General features: G+C 42.8%; 1 protein-coding gene across 2 annotated transcripts in view; it reads left to right on the forward strand.

Moving 5' to 3' along the window:
* The first annotated feature begins 241 nt into the window (after positions 1-241).
* The window catches only part of sh3gl3a (SH3-domain GRB2-like 3a), a 134,935-nt gene continuing 120,071 nt past the window's right edge, over positions 242-15,105 (forward strand). For both annotated transcript variants that reach the window (XM_072564784.1, XM_072564786.1), the window contains exon 1: positions 242-489. In XM_072564784.1, coding sequence (XP_072420885.1) covers positions 445-489 — 45 coding nt within the window. In that variant the 5' untranslated portion in view covers positions 242-444. The remainder of the gene's footprint in view (positions 490-15,105) is intronic.

Here is a 15,105-nt window from a genome sequence, read left to right on the forward strand (position 1 = left end):
TAATTAAAAGTGTAACTTTTAGAAAAAAAACTGTAACTGAGGCCTTACTTTGTTGGCACTGAACCTCACCACAATGTTGCCCCATTGAAGAAACTTATCCCTTGGGGGCGGGGGAACTAAAATGCAAACGAGGGGGCGGGGTGCTGCGGCGGCATGACGCCAGCGCCGTGGATTTGCATACGCTGAGTGACAGCGGCTCCGGCCAACGAGGAGGCGGGCGGTGGGGGTGTTGAATGGGGCGATGCAGAATGTGGTAAAAGGCTACAGTGTTGCTGTGACAGACAGTGTTACTGTAGCAAGCGCTGCACAAGTATCCGAGTGCTCAGCTGGCTTTGCAACTGGTATACATGTAGCAACAGCAACAACAATAAGACACCTCTGTCTCCCATCCCTCTTTACCCCCTCCCCTCACCCCAAACTCCCCCTCCTTTCAAGAGGGTCAAGATGTCGGTTGCCGGCTTGAAGAAGCAATTCCATAAAGCCAGTCAGGTAGGAGACGCCCCATGCCGCCAAGATCACTTTGCTGCCTGCCCTATGTGTGTGTATAGCTTGCAGGATAGGCAGTCTCTCCTTAAATGGATTTAGACTCTATAACGGTAGCCACAGGTTATGCAAATATGTATGTAGGCTGTTGGATAGCAGCACCCTCCTCTGGATAATGCTTAATTACAGATTCGGGATTCAACTATATTAATATAATTTATTTTACCTTCCAAAATGCAAATGACTTTTTGATTTTTTTTGGGTACATTGGGACTGACAGTGCATTCCCCATGTTATTTATGGGGACTATCTCTCCACAAATTCGGATTTAATTGTTTAAATAAACATCGCCCTCACTGGTTAATGTCAATATTTAAAGGTCTGAGACTGGTGGCGAGCAGACCTGGGTGCATGGGCCTTTTTGGCTGCTTTCCTATCTCACCCGAGGGAGTGCTGGGCTGGCTTTCTGAGCTCGCCTCACACTCCCTGAAAATGTGCTTCCTTCGGAATTCCGTGATCTGTGCTGCATTATTAAAGCTCTGACTTGATATCTCATACTGTACTGTGGCATTGTGCTTTGTGAAACTGCAATTCTGTTCAAAGTGAAGCGTTTATGTACATGTCTGTGGTGTTTAATAAAATTGCATTGGCAGTGTTTGGTTTTTTGATGGTTTCGAAGATTTTTAATGAGAGAGAGAACACATGCATCTTATCTGTTGAAACTGTTGTATTTAGGTGGATGAATGGTTGACTCGCAACGTAGACACGGATCTGTTGTTTCATTGTGCTAGTGATGAGTTGTGTTTCCTTGATGCAACCATTGGTGGTTACAGTCAGGCTGACATTTTCAAAGAGCTGTAAATAGGTTGGCAATAAATCTTAAGCAAACTTGAGTGTGGTAAGACCAGTTAGGAGTGTGCCCTGCTGCTTATTGTTGTTTGTATGAGGCTGAAGGAGAAATTCACATTCATGAGATTGTTAGTAAACATTATTGATATACTTGCTGCCGATTATGATTTGGCACACTCATCATTGACAATCTGAACATCATATGTGTGACTAACTTTCTAGCCTTCTGTATAAAATGAATTGAGGTTTGGGCAAAGAATTTTTTCAGAATTTTGTAATTGCTAAAAATTTGAACCACATTGAGCTACCAAATAGATGATGATGTGCAATGGTGTCTACATCATAAGTGCTCCATTTTCCACAATTTCTTAATTACATTTTGTGTTTGTAGGAAAATCTTTCTCCACATCTTTATTAATGCCACCGACCTTTAGAGTTTAGGACCTGTTTCAAATTATGATTTGTTTATGTTGTCGTCTTGCAATTGCCATTCGCATGGTTGACGCTTGATATAAGTAGTTCAGTTCCTGCATGGCCTCTGATATTCAGGCTTTACTTTGTGCTGCTGAACACCACTGATGATAGTTGACATCTTATTCCCAAACAACAAATGAATAAAACTCAAGACTATTATGGGTTGGAAGAAGTTAAAAATTACACAACACCAGGTTATGGGCCAACAGGTTTATCTCCTTGATCAGCTAGCTAGTGGGGCAGGATCATAGGACACAGAATTTATAGTAAAAGATGAAAGTGTCATACAACTGAAGCAATGTATTGAACAAACCTAGATGGCTGTTAAGTCTGTAATCACTTAGAATGGGGTGCAAGTTTTGATTGTTTAATATGTAACTCTCGGAATTTCTTTCAAGTCACAGCTCTGAGATAACTTAAGGTTTTATTAGTATAACAAAAAATGACATCTCACCTCAGACAATGAATTAAAGGTGCGAGATTAGAATCTGTCTGCATCCCAACCTTGAGTCATTCCGGTTCTATTTCTAAAGTAGGAATTTGTGAAATGTCACATTGACTGCCTACAGATTGTGTGCTTGTTGAACAAAATAGAATGTATCTGCAAATACAAATTCACCCCATAGACATATATATGTGTGCATGCGTGTATGTGAGGGAGAGGGAAATTGTGTGTGTGTGTGTGTGTGTGTGTGTGTGAGAGAGAGAAAGAGTGTGTACGTAAGTGCAACAGAGTATTTGCCTTTGAGAGGGTGTGCACGTGTGTGTGTGTGAGAGTGAGTGAGTGAGAGAGGAGGTCTGTGTGTGTGTGTGCACGCACGCTTGTATTTGAATGTGTGTGTGAGAGTGTGTAGTGTCGTGGGGTCACCTGTAGTGTGACATGAACCCAAGATCCCAGTTGAGGCCATCCTCATAAGTACCAAACTTACTTGACGTAGGCCTGACCAATGTGAGAATAAGTTCATCCAGCTGGTGGAGAGTGGATTGGGTAGAGATTGGTTGGACCATTGATGGAAGGAGAAACTGGTAGTTTTGTTGAGGCAAGTGAATTTTGTAATGAACAGGAGCTGGTTAGGAAAGGATAGCAAAAGGGGGGGGGGGGGGGGGGGGGAGATTGAAGTTGGCAGTATTGATCCAAAAAATGAATGTAGGAAAGACTATCGAATAGTGAAAAGAATATTGCAGATCAAATCATAGAAACCTGCAAGGTTTATAACTGGTAAGTAAAGATCTTAAATTTCCATAATTTGGATAACATTGTGAAAGAAAGAGGGAGATGAATTCTTTCAATATTATAGGAGAAAACTTTCTCCTTCTAAGTGTGCTTCCAGCTCAAGAAGGATGGTCCAGTGTTGGATCGAGTTTGGTAAAAAGTGAGGCATCTAGAGCTACAGTCTCAATGGGCTGAAGGGCCACTTCTGTACTGGATGACACTATGATTCTGTGAAGCATGTTTCAGTTGGGGAGCATTTAGCAATTATCAGCAGTTTATAATGGTTGTGGAAGAGACCAAAAATGTAACAAGAGGATAAATAACTTCAGTGAGTTTAGGTACCCTGCAGTTCTTGCCTGGATTCAATTCCAACTATCTATTAGCTCCATATTCTCCACGTTTTGCTATTACATTAGATGTTAAGCTGCAAAAAAAATCTCAAACTTTCAAGGAGACAATTTATGTTCTGACTTGTGCAGTCTTAATTTAATATTGTAAATAGTTCATGACTCAACAATGCAAAATAAAGACAGACATAAATTGGAGGTAATAACTGGATTAGTGGTGCTGGAAGACACAGAAGTTCAGGTAGCATCCAACGCGCAGCGAAATCGACGTTTCGGGCAAAAGCATCAGGAATAAAGGCAGTGAGCCTGAAGCGTGGAGAGATAAGCTAGAGGAGGGTGGGGGTGGGGAGAGAGTAGCATAGAGTACAATGGGTGAGTGGGGGAGGAGATGAAGGTGATAGGTCAAGGAGGAGAGGGTGGAGTGGATAGGTGGAAAAGGAGATAGGCAGGTCGGACAAGTCAAGGAGACAGTGCTGAGCTGGAAGTTTGAAACGAGGGTGAGGTGGGGGAAGGGGAAATGAGGAAGCTGTTGAAGTCCACATTGATGCCCTGGGGTTGAAGTGTTCCGAGGCGGAAGATGAGGCGTTCTTCCTCCAGGCGTCTGGTGGTGAGGGAGTGGCGGTGAAGGAGGCCCAGGACCTCCATGTCCTCAGCAGAGTGGGAGGAGGAGTTGAAATGTTGGGCCACGGGGCGGTTTGGTTGAGTGGTGCGGGTGTCTCTGAGATGTTCCCTGAAGCGCTCTGCGAGGAGGCGCCCAGTCTCCCCAATGTAGAGGAGACCACATCGGGAGCAACGGATACAATAAATGATATTAGTGGATGTGCAGGTAAAACTTTGATGGATGTGGAAGGCTCCTTTAGGGCCTTGGATAGAGGTGAGGGAGGAGGTGTGGGCACAGGTTTTACAGTTCCTGTGGTGGCAGGGGAAAGTGCCAGAATGGGAGGGTGGGTTGTAGGGAGGTGTGGACCTGACCAGGTAGTCACGGAGGGAATGGTCTTTGCAGAAGGCGGAAAGGGATGGGGAGGGAAATATATCCCTAGTTGTGGGGTCTTTTTGGAGGTGGCGGAAATGTCGGCGGATGATTTGGTTTATGCGAAGGTTTGTAAGGTGGAGGGTGAGCATCAGGGGCGTTCTGTCCTTGTTACGGTTGGAGGAGTGGGGTCTGAGGGCGGAGGTGCGGGATGTGGACGAGATGTGTTGGAGGGCATCTTTAACCACGTGGGAAGGGAAATTGTGGTCTCTAAAGAAGGAGGCCATCTGGTGTGTCCTATGGTGGAACTGGTCCTCCTGGGAGCAGATACGGCGGAGGCGGAGAAATTGGGAATATGGGATGGCATTTTTGCAAGAGATAGGGTGGGAAGAGGTGTAATCCAGGTAGCTATGGGAGTCAGTGGGTTTGTAAAAAATGTCAGTGTCAAGTCGGTCATCACTAATGGAGATGGAGAGGTCCAGGAAGGGGAGGGAGGTGTCAGAGATGGTCCAGGTAAATTTAAGGTCAGGGTGGAATGTGTTGGTGAAGTTGATGAATTGCTCAACCTCCTCACTGGAGCACGAGGTGGCGCCAATGCAGTCATCAATGTAGTGGAGGAAGAGGTGGGGAGTGGTGCCAGTGTAATTATGGAAGATCAACTGTTCTACATAGCCAACAAAGAGACAGGCATAGCTGGGGCCCTTACGTGTGCCCATGGCTATGCCTTTGGTCTGGAGGAAGTGGGAGGATTCAAAGGAGAAATTGTTAAGGGTGAGGACCAGTTCGGCCAAACGAATGAGAGTGTCAGTGGAAGGGTACTGTTGGGGACGTCTGGAGAGGAAAAAACGGAGGGCTTGGAGGCCCTGGTCATGGCGGATGGAGGTGTAGAGGGATTGGATATCCATGGTGAAGATGAGGCGTTGGGGGCCGGGGAAACGGAAGTCTTGGAGGAGGTGGAGGGCGTGGGTGGTGTCTCGAACGTATGTGGGGAATTTCTGGACTAGGGCGGATAGGACAGTGTCGAGGTAGGTAGAGATGAGTTCAGTGGGGCAGGAGCATGCTGAGACAATGGGTCGGCCAGGGTGGTCAGGCTTGTGGATCTTGGGAAGGAAGTAGAACCGGGCAGTGCGGGGTTCCCGGACTATGAGGTTGGAAGCTGTGGGAGGGAGATCTCCTGAGGTGATGAGGTTCTGTATGGTCTGGGAGATGATGGTTTGGTGATGGGGGATGGGGTCATGGTCAAGGGGGCAGTAGGAAGAGGTGTCCTCGAGTTGGCGTTTGGCTTCAGCAGTGTAGAGGTCAGTGACTACCACTGCGCCCCCTTTATCCGCTGGCTTAATGGTGAGGTTGGGATTAGAACAGAGGGATTGGAGGGCTGCGCGTTGTGAGGGTGAGCAGTTGGGACTGTTTTCTGTAGAGAAAATCTGACGCTATTCAAAATCATGAGTGGTCTTGGAAGATTATTTAGGAATAAACTACCATTTGTGCCAGATTCAAGATCAAGAGTATACAGGGTTACAGGCAGAAAGACAGAAAAATGGCATTAAGTGCAATGCATATTCAGAAAATCAATGCAGATACAATGGGCCAAGTGGCCATATCTTGCGCTGTAACAACTGTGATTCTGAAAAATTGCATTACACAAGCAATCTTGAAGCCAAGATAGAGAGCATGCATAAGAAAGGAGCACAGTATTGGATATGTGGTTTAAAAATACTATTTGGCACATTCCGTCCCAAAATGTAATACGATGAAAAGTTGTAAACTTATTACATGATACTTATTTCATATATTGTATGCCAGGCAAGCTATGAGAAAGTTCTGAACATGAACTCTAGAGAAGCAATGGAACAGTTAAAGTATCAAGTTGTTCAATGTTTTTGGGTGTGTTGTATATTTAATGTGTGCTCTTATTATGTGTCTTTTTTAGGGAGGGCTTTGCAGGATTCGATAGCTTATCAATGAAAGACTGACTGCGCTAAACTGAAGTGAGGGTTTTGCCATCAGTGTATCCCATATTTGTGCCACTGCTTCTTGTAACTGACCAGTAAAGATGTATGTAAATGTACAAGTCATTCTGCTATAACGTGACAGTTGCATTCCTCTGCAACCTCGTGCTGTACAAGATCACTATAGAAAATTGCTGTACTTGTTCAGTAGAAAGTTCACATTATCCAAACAGCTTCCACACTTCGTCAATCACGTTATGTTTATGTTAACAAAACGAGTGTTATACTAGAGCAACCTGTAGTTAGAATTAACTTGTTGACAGAAATTGTCTGCTGTCCCTCCCAGATATACTTGATGCATTTTTGTCGTATTCTGCAGAGCTAAGCTCTCAGTGTGGAGGAATTGAGAGGATAAATCATCCACTTTCAGCCCTGTATCACCGTCTTACTGTGTGCTGCACCACACAATTGAAGTTGCTGTTATTGTCTGCTGTTGTTATGCAAGAAATATACCCTGTACATCCTACACAGAGGACAGGTGCTTTTCATGATGATGTCACAAATTGCAGCAAAGTTAAAATAAAACAAAGAACTGCAAATCATGGAAATTTGGAACAAAAACAGAAATTGCTGGAGAAACACAGCAGCTCTGGCAGCAGAAAAGAGTGTTAATGGGTGTGTTGTTTTTGGAATAAGTGTCTGTATCCAGGAATGCAGTATGCACATTCATATTTAGAATGCAGCATCCGCAAGTGTGTTACAAGATTTGTAATTTAATCGGGCACTTTGGATGACACCAAAAGCTTTCGCAAGAAAAGGACAAACTGTTCAAAACAGCATTTCAAGCCTGAGATAATTTACAACCTTGAATTCATCTTCTGTGTTATTTTGTATAAAAAATGTATATTGTTCTTTAAATCTTAACTGACAGGTTATGGTTTGTTAAATATAATATGGAGGTGCTGGTGTTGGTGGGCAGCGTCAAAAACCATACGACAACAGATTATAAAATGGAATGTATCTGCAAATACAAAACACATTTGCAGATTTGTATTTGCATATACATTCCATTTTGTTCAAAAAGCCCATGATCTGTAGCCAGTCAGTCAATGTGGCATTTTATAAATTTCTACTTTGGAAATAAAGCCAGTCTGACTCTAGGTTGAGATACAAACAGACTTAAAACATGGCTTCACACCTAAAATGCACTATCTGACCTGAGGTGTTATCTTTATTCTTAAAAAAACCTGAAGTTATCTCGGGGCAGTGACTTGAAAGAAATTCTAAGATTTACATCTTAATCAATTGAAACCTGCACCTCCATTCTAACTGATTAAAGACTTAATAGCCGACTTAGGTGTGTTCAGTACATTTGCATAAATTGTATGACCCTTTGATCTTTTACTATAAATTCTGTGTCCAATGTATTCATTTCACTAGTTTCCTGAAGATGGAGCGGGGGCTCCAAAAGCTTGTGGTTTCCAATAAACCTGTTGGACTCTAACCCAGTGTGGTGTGATTTTTGACTTTGTTAAATGTAGTCAGTTTGTCCTGCAAAGAAAATCTGGTTTCTTCAGATACTTAAATGCTGCTCATAATATCACATAAAGCTTTGTTTTCCCTCGTCACCAACTTTACTAGATGTCATTGTTTCCCCCATTATGATAATGACTGTACTTAAAGTTGACATTAGCTGTATTGTTGTTTGTGATGTCTGGAGTTTTTGTGTAATATGACATAATGCTTAATTCATTTATGTAGCAAAACAGTATGATCTTCAATATCATGTGGGATAGGAGACCACAAGATACTGTGGTCACCTTGCTTAGGCAGTTCCTTGTCCACAACTTGGCTTTTACTGTGAGGTATTTACAGATAAATGGGTAAATTGGAGAGGATGCTGTTCTTCTCCTTTAGAAGAAAATGTTGAGAGGAGATTTGGCAGAGATACATGAAATCATAAAGGGCGTAGACAGGGTAGAGTGAATTGTCATTGGTAACAGGGCCTGGGAACCAGAGGAGTCAGACTTTGTGATTTCCAAAAGAATCGAGGATCAGTAATCATCTGGATCAGAAAGAAAAAAATATGTTTTATCAAGTGCCTTTCATGACCACTGTCTCAAAATGTTTTATAACCAGTTAAATCTTTTATTTTGAGGCATAGTCAATCTTGGAATGTATTTGCACACAGCAAACTCCCTGCTTTCATATTTAAATGATGCTTGTTGAGAGATAAATATTGGCCACAGCAAAATGTCTCCAGATCATTCTCCATTATAGACACCATCGGTACTTGTTGCTTCCTCTAAGAAACCCAGCCCTACAATGAGTCTGCTGTGTTGCCTTTACTGGTTTGCCAAAACCATCCAGAAACCTTTTGGAATTGCAACATCACAGGGAGTCATGGAGCTATTAGAGGAGACCAGAACTGACAAGCTGGAAACGTGCAGATGAGAAACACTGCTAACCAACTTTTATCATCCTCCATGCACTTTTAACACCACTCCAATATCCTGTACTCAACCTATGTTATGATTCAGAATGCTGCTGCATGAATCAGCCTGTCCAGGAAACCATTGAATGCATATTTTCTTCCTATTGCAAAAAGCAAAGCCTGTTTTAGCAAGCTCAAATGGACAACAGAACTCAGGAATTCAAACATGCGTCCTTTAAGGCAACCATTCATGATGGTTATTGGTGGGAAACCGTTGGCAGGATGAATGATACTCCAGCTGGTGGAAAGACGTTTCGGGTTTGTATGGTTCTGTACCTAATTTGTGGAAATGTGTTTCAGCAGGTGGAGTGCAGTATGTGTGGTGTCCCCTGTATTGTCTGAGTAAGAGAAGTTGAGTTGCCGTCCACATGTAGTTAACATGTATCCTCCTCCTCTTGTTACAGATATGCCACTCCCCAAAAGCAGCAAGCCACTTCCTGAATGACGAGTCTCACCCCAACATTGAGCCTCATCAAGATTGAAGCAGACATCAGAACAGTTTATCTGGCTGTTATCTCATTGTTGCCTGTAGAAGCTTGCTGTGCATAAATTGGCTGCCACATATCCAAATGTGACTACACTTCAAAAAGTATTTAATTGGCTGTGAAGTGTATTGGATCATTTTAGAGGTCATGAAAGGCACTGCTTAGATATAACTTCTCTCTTTTACAGATACTGAATAAATTATAGCTATTTTCTGTTATGTACACCAAACAGTGTGAAATGTGTTGGCTGTTGTAAATTGTATGCAAGTCCAGCAAATGTGTCAAGCAGGTCAATGTGATGCGTCTAGTGTGAGGGCGAAGTGAATTTGAAGCTTTCTGCTTTTTTGTGATGGCTTGCTTCCTGTTTCCAACCCCAATTGTGGTCTAGCAACAACTTGGGAAAGCAAACCAAATGTGTTCACCTTTTCCTGTCAGTATGGCCTCTCTATCATCGAATCCTCAGCAATGTCTCCTTGTGGCAATGCAGAAATTGATGCCAAGCTAAAACTTGCAACTTGCAACAGACAGGCATTGTGCAGGCTGACCAGCATGTAGTCATGTGTTGAGCCAACCTGCCTGCTGTGGGCGAATAGCTTCACTACCTCATTGGTACATTATGAGACCTAAAGGCTCAGGGAGAAAACCCTGACGCCAAAGGGAGACCAATGTTGAAATCTGATCAGTTTTGCAATCAAGTCACTGCCAAATGTTGTGCTTTGCTTTTCTTTGAACTTGGGCAGAGAGATTGAGAAAGAGGACCCTGACTTTTGGGTAGTGAAAGGTTTCCTTGTCCAGTCTTATGGCCTGAACAATGCGTTTCAGTTTTTCCTGAATGTTCTGCAATGTAGAGCATTAGCATGAGCGACAGCAGCCACAAGTTGTGAACCCATTGTGAATGGCATAGAAATGGGTTCTGTGTCTTTCTCTAACTGTGAGAAGGATCTTCATGTCTTACTAGTCAGCCAACACCACCTTCAACTTGGGCAGCCCCTGGCTAATAAGGTGCTGGCTTGCTACATCATCTTCAGTACTTGAATGTAACTTTGTCTGTACTCAACAAGTGGATGGGGTCCAATATTAAAAGCATGAAAGGGTTTTTTTTTAAGAAAAAGATGATTCCAACTCTTTGGCAACATCATGACCATGTGTACTCATTTGACTATTCGCAGCTAGTGGATAGCACACACAATTCAGCCATAATTGATGTGGAAACTTGATAGGATTCTGGGAATGGACAGGAAGACTGAAGAAGCATGAAAAAAAGCAAGAGGATTTGTGTGGAAGGGCTGGCCTGGAAAATGGTGAATTAGTGCATCAATAACTAGACATCTACCTTCGGGAGTAGAGAAGACACTGCCAAAATGGCACGGGTCAGGTCATGTACACTTCAGCTGGGGAGCAACGAGCAGGAGAGTGTAGGAGGGTACTGGTGAGAGGTGGTATCTCTGGGCCTGGGAGAGGCCATTCCAAAATCCTGTCTCTCACTCTCTGATGTTTTGCCTTGAGACCAACACTATAATGAATGAGCTGATGCTAAGTGGGGATACCATTCCTGTTAAATTCAGAATGTTAAGCGGAAACATCTTCATTTTATTGCAACAGTTAAATCTAATGGATTTTGATTACTGTATATATTACATTGATTGATGACATCAAGGCATTCAGTCTGATGTGGACTACCTGTATTCATGATATAGGAGCAAAATTAGGCCACTTAGCCCATCGAGTCTGCTCAGCCATTCAATCATGACTGGTATGTTTCTCAACCCCATTCTCCTGCCTTCTCCCCATAACCTTTTAATTCTCTTAATAATCAAGAACCTATCTATCTCTGTTCTTAAATGTGGTCAATGACTTGGCCTCCACAGCCAGCAAGTTCCACAGATTCACAACTCTGACTGAAGTAATTCCTTCTCATCTCCATTCTGAAGGGTCATTCCTTCACTCTGTGCCCTCGGGTCTTGGTCTGTACTACTTGTGGAAACATCTACTCCATGCCCACTCTATCCAAGCCCCTCCGTATTCTGTAAGAGATCCCACCCATCATTTGAAACTCTGAATACAATCCAGAGTCCTCAACCACTCCTCGTCATGATTCATACCTGGAATCATTCTTGTAAACCTCCTCTAAACTGCCTCCAAGACCACCACATCCTGCCTTAGATACAGGGCCCAAAACTGCTCTCAATATTCCAAATTCGCTCTAACAGTAGTCTTACACAGATTCAGCAGTATATCTCTGATCTTGTAGTCAAACATTCTATGGCAACATGGTGGCTGAGTGGTTAGTACTACTGCCTCTCAGCCCCAGGGACCCAGGTTCAATTCCAACCTTGGATGACTGTTAGTTTGCACGTTCCCCCTGTGATTGTGTGGGATTCCTCCAGATGCTCTGGTTTCCTCCTGCTGTCCAAAGGTGTGCAGCTTGGGTGGATTAGCCGTGCTTAGTTGCCCTGTAGTGTCCAGGTAGGTTAGCCATGGTGAAATTAGCGTGGGGATGGGTCCAGGTGGTATCTCTTTGGAGGGTCATTGTGGACCAGTTGGCCGAATGGCTTGCTTCCACAGTGTAGGGATTCTATGATCTATGATTCTATGAAAATAAATGCTAACATTGCATTTGCCTTCCTGTTTGCCAAACCTAGCCTGCATGTTAATCGTAAGAGAATACTGAACAAGGACTCCCAAGTCCCTTTGTACTTCAAATTTACAAAGCTTTTCCCAATTTAGAATATAGCTTATTCCTCTATGCTTACTAAAGTGCATAACCTCATATTTTTGCACATTGCATTCCATCTCCCGCTTCTTTGCCATCTTGCCTAGCCTGTCCAAGTCCTTCTACAGCCTCTCTGCCTCCTCAGTGCTGTCTGATCCTCTATGTATTTCAGTGGTCTGTCAGAGCTCCTGGAGGAAATTGAGCAACTTCAACAGTAAGGCAATGTGATTGTGTCTGGTACACAACAGTTAAGCGCTTCATCAGAATTTTCTGAGATCTGCAGTAGGATCAAACCGGGTTCCACACAGGCCTCCACAGTCTGGTATATCCTTCTCTGTGCTGCTACCTTTTGGCATCTAGTCATCCAGAGTGTATCTGCAACCAGCTGGTGCTTACTTGCCTAACAGAATGGCAGAAGTTTCAGCCTTGCTTACCCAAGACGCACCAAGTCGTCCTCAGAATGTTGGTCTATGCTGATGATCTTGGATGAACATTCCATGTTGAGCTATACCTTCATTGGCAAATGGACTCTCTCTCATGCCTGTGAAGAGTTTAATTTGACCATTAGTACCAGGGAAGATAAATGCTATTCTTGACGATGTTGCCATATTGCTGTAAGTCACCATTGACAATGTGACACCAGAGCTTTGAGATTTGTTGATGGTTTCACATAGCTAGGTTCCATGGTCAACAGCAATCTGTCAATGTATGCCGAAATCAACGTACACTCTTTGCAAAATCTGCAGCTATGCCCAAGGCGAGTAAGAATTTCAATTGAGAACAACACACACCAAATTTACCAGGTTTAATCCTCCATGTACATTGGGGAGACCTGGACAACAGAGGCTATTCAGGTGAAAAGACTAAATACTGTCTCAAATATATTTTTGGCAAGACAAGATCATAACATGGAGACCCTGGAGCATGCTGCTTACATCAGAATGTAGCCATTGCTAGGCTAATGACATCTGAATGTGGCTTGGCTGGTGTACCAACTGGCGGCCATATACCCAAAACGTTTCTGTGCAGTGAGATAGCCACTAGGTTAGAGTCCCTTGAGCTTCCACACCTCTGTTATTAAGACATTTTTAAGCAAGCAATAAAGATAGTAGACATTCTGAATGTCAAGAAAGTCACTGATGACAATGACCTTTCAAAGAATCTGGAGGATGATTCAGTCAGAAATTGAAAGCACAACAAGCTGACAAGAGCTAAGAGAAAGTTAGAGGCTAGTGAATCATCTCAGCTACTGTCTGACTCTACAGCAAATGCAGCAGAGACTACCATGCCTGAGTGTTGGTCCCAAGTCACTCCAGGTATTGCTTAATACACAGCTGACCACCAAGCTGCTAGTCATTGCTTTTAGAGATTGAAAACTGCCACTGATTAGGATAAATGTCTTCATTGGAAAATGAAGTGAAACTGTCCACTTCCTTAAAAAGTGTATATGTTAGCAAAATGAAGGAACTGGTCATCAACTTCAGGAAGCAGAGTGGAGGGTAGCCCGTCTGAATCAGTGGTGCTGAGGTAGAGACGATCGAGAGCTTCAAGTTCCTAGGAATAATATTCCCAATGATCTATCCTGGCCCATTCACATTAACACTACAGTCAAGAAAGCACATCAATGCCTTTACTACCTCAGAAGGCAAAAGAAATTTGGCATAGCCACAATGACTCTTACCAATTTTTACAGGCACACCATAGAAAGCATCCTCTTCGGATGCATCACATCTTGGTATGACAACTGCTGTGCTCAAGAACACAAGTTGTGAACACAGTCCGTTCCATTACAGGAAACTGCCTTCCTTCCATTGACTCTGTCTATACTTCCTGCTGCTCTGGGAAGGCAGTCAACATAATCAAGACCCCACCCACCCTGATTATACTGTCTTCCATCCTCTTCCATCAGGCAGAAAATACAACCTTTTAAAACATGTACCAACAGATTCAAAACAGCTTCTTCCCCACTGTTATCAGACTTTTGAATGGACCTCTCATATTAGAGTTGATCTTTCTCTGCACCTTCTCTGTAGCCCTTAATACTACATTTTGCACTCTGTTCTATTACCCTGATGTACATATTGATATGAATTGCCTGGATAATATGCAAAACACTACTTTTCACTGAATCTTGGTACATGTAACAAGAGTAAATCAAATCAATTCTAGCTATTTTGGACTAGTATTGTTGTATGTGGGTTTCATAGGCTATATAATATGAGAATAAAATTCAAGTGTGTTATTGCTTTCTCAGGAATACATAGATGTTCACTTTGATCAAAATGATTTCCTTTATGTTCCTCCTTCCTGAGGAAGCTGATTGTTGGCTCCATTATGCTGATGGCTGTTCAGTAAGTGACCCGAATAGTCTGTTCCCAACCATCAATTTGTGTAGTGAGTTTCACAATGCAGTACATCAAAGCCAAGTGTAGTTCTGTTCCCATTGAGTGGTTTGATGATTGGAAGATAGCTAATTCTTTCTTTCACCACTTTTATGAATAGAAACCCTGGGGATTGATGTTCAGTTGCTAAATTAATGCAGTTCAGCCAATTCCCAGCTGGAGCCTCAATGTGAGCAGACCTACCCCTGTCAAAATGGCCATTTTAATAAAGATATAAAAGCATTGTAAATGTTTTAATCCACCAACATTAACCTATTAGAATTATGCCTGATATGACATTCTGTTATGTCAGGAATTAGCTAGCTTAAGTGGTAATAGAATTCTGAACAATAAAGACACTGACTTCCTTATACGACACATTTAATTCGTAATTGAAATCATGCAGCTTGGAATGCATATGATGCCTTTCATGTGCTCATGATATGGCCCATATTCTTTCAAGCCAATGAATTATCTGAGAGGCTTTTCTGCAGGCAGATGGCTGGGCTGTTTATGCACTGTGAGGTAGTGATGAGATAAATGATCACTTATTGCATTTTGGCTTGCATTGGTTGAGAAATAAATGTTGTCTAAAATGCCATGAATTGCCTCCTCTTCTTTGAATAGTGCCAAAGAGCCTCTTGAACAATCATAAGAAACCTAGGTTTGTCATCTCATTGAATGGCAGTCGCTCCAACAATTCAACACCGACCTGTTAGACTAGATGATCGAATAAAGACCTTAGAA

This window comes from Chiloscyllium punctatum, chromosome 48 (assembly GCF_047496795.1).
Source record: "Chiloscyllium punctatum isolate Juve2018m chromosome 48, sChiPun1.3, whole genome shotgun sequence".
NCBI lineage: Eukaryota > Metazoa > Chordata > Chondrichthyes > Orectolobiformes > Hemiscylliidae > Chiloscyllium > Chiloscyllium punctatum.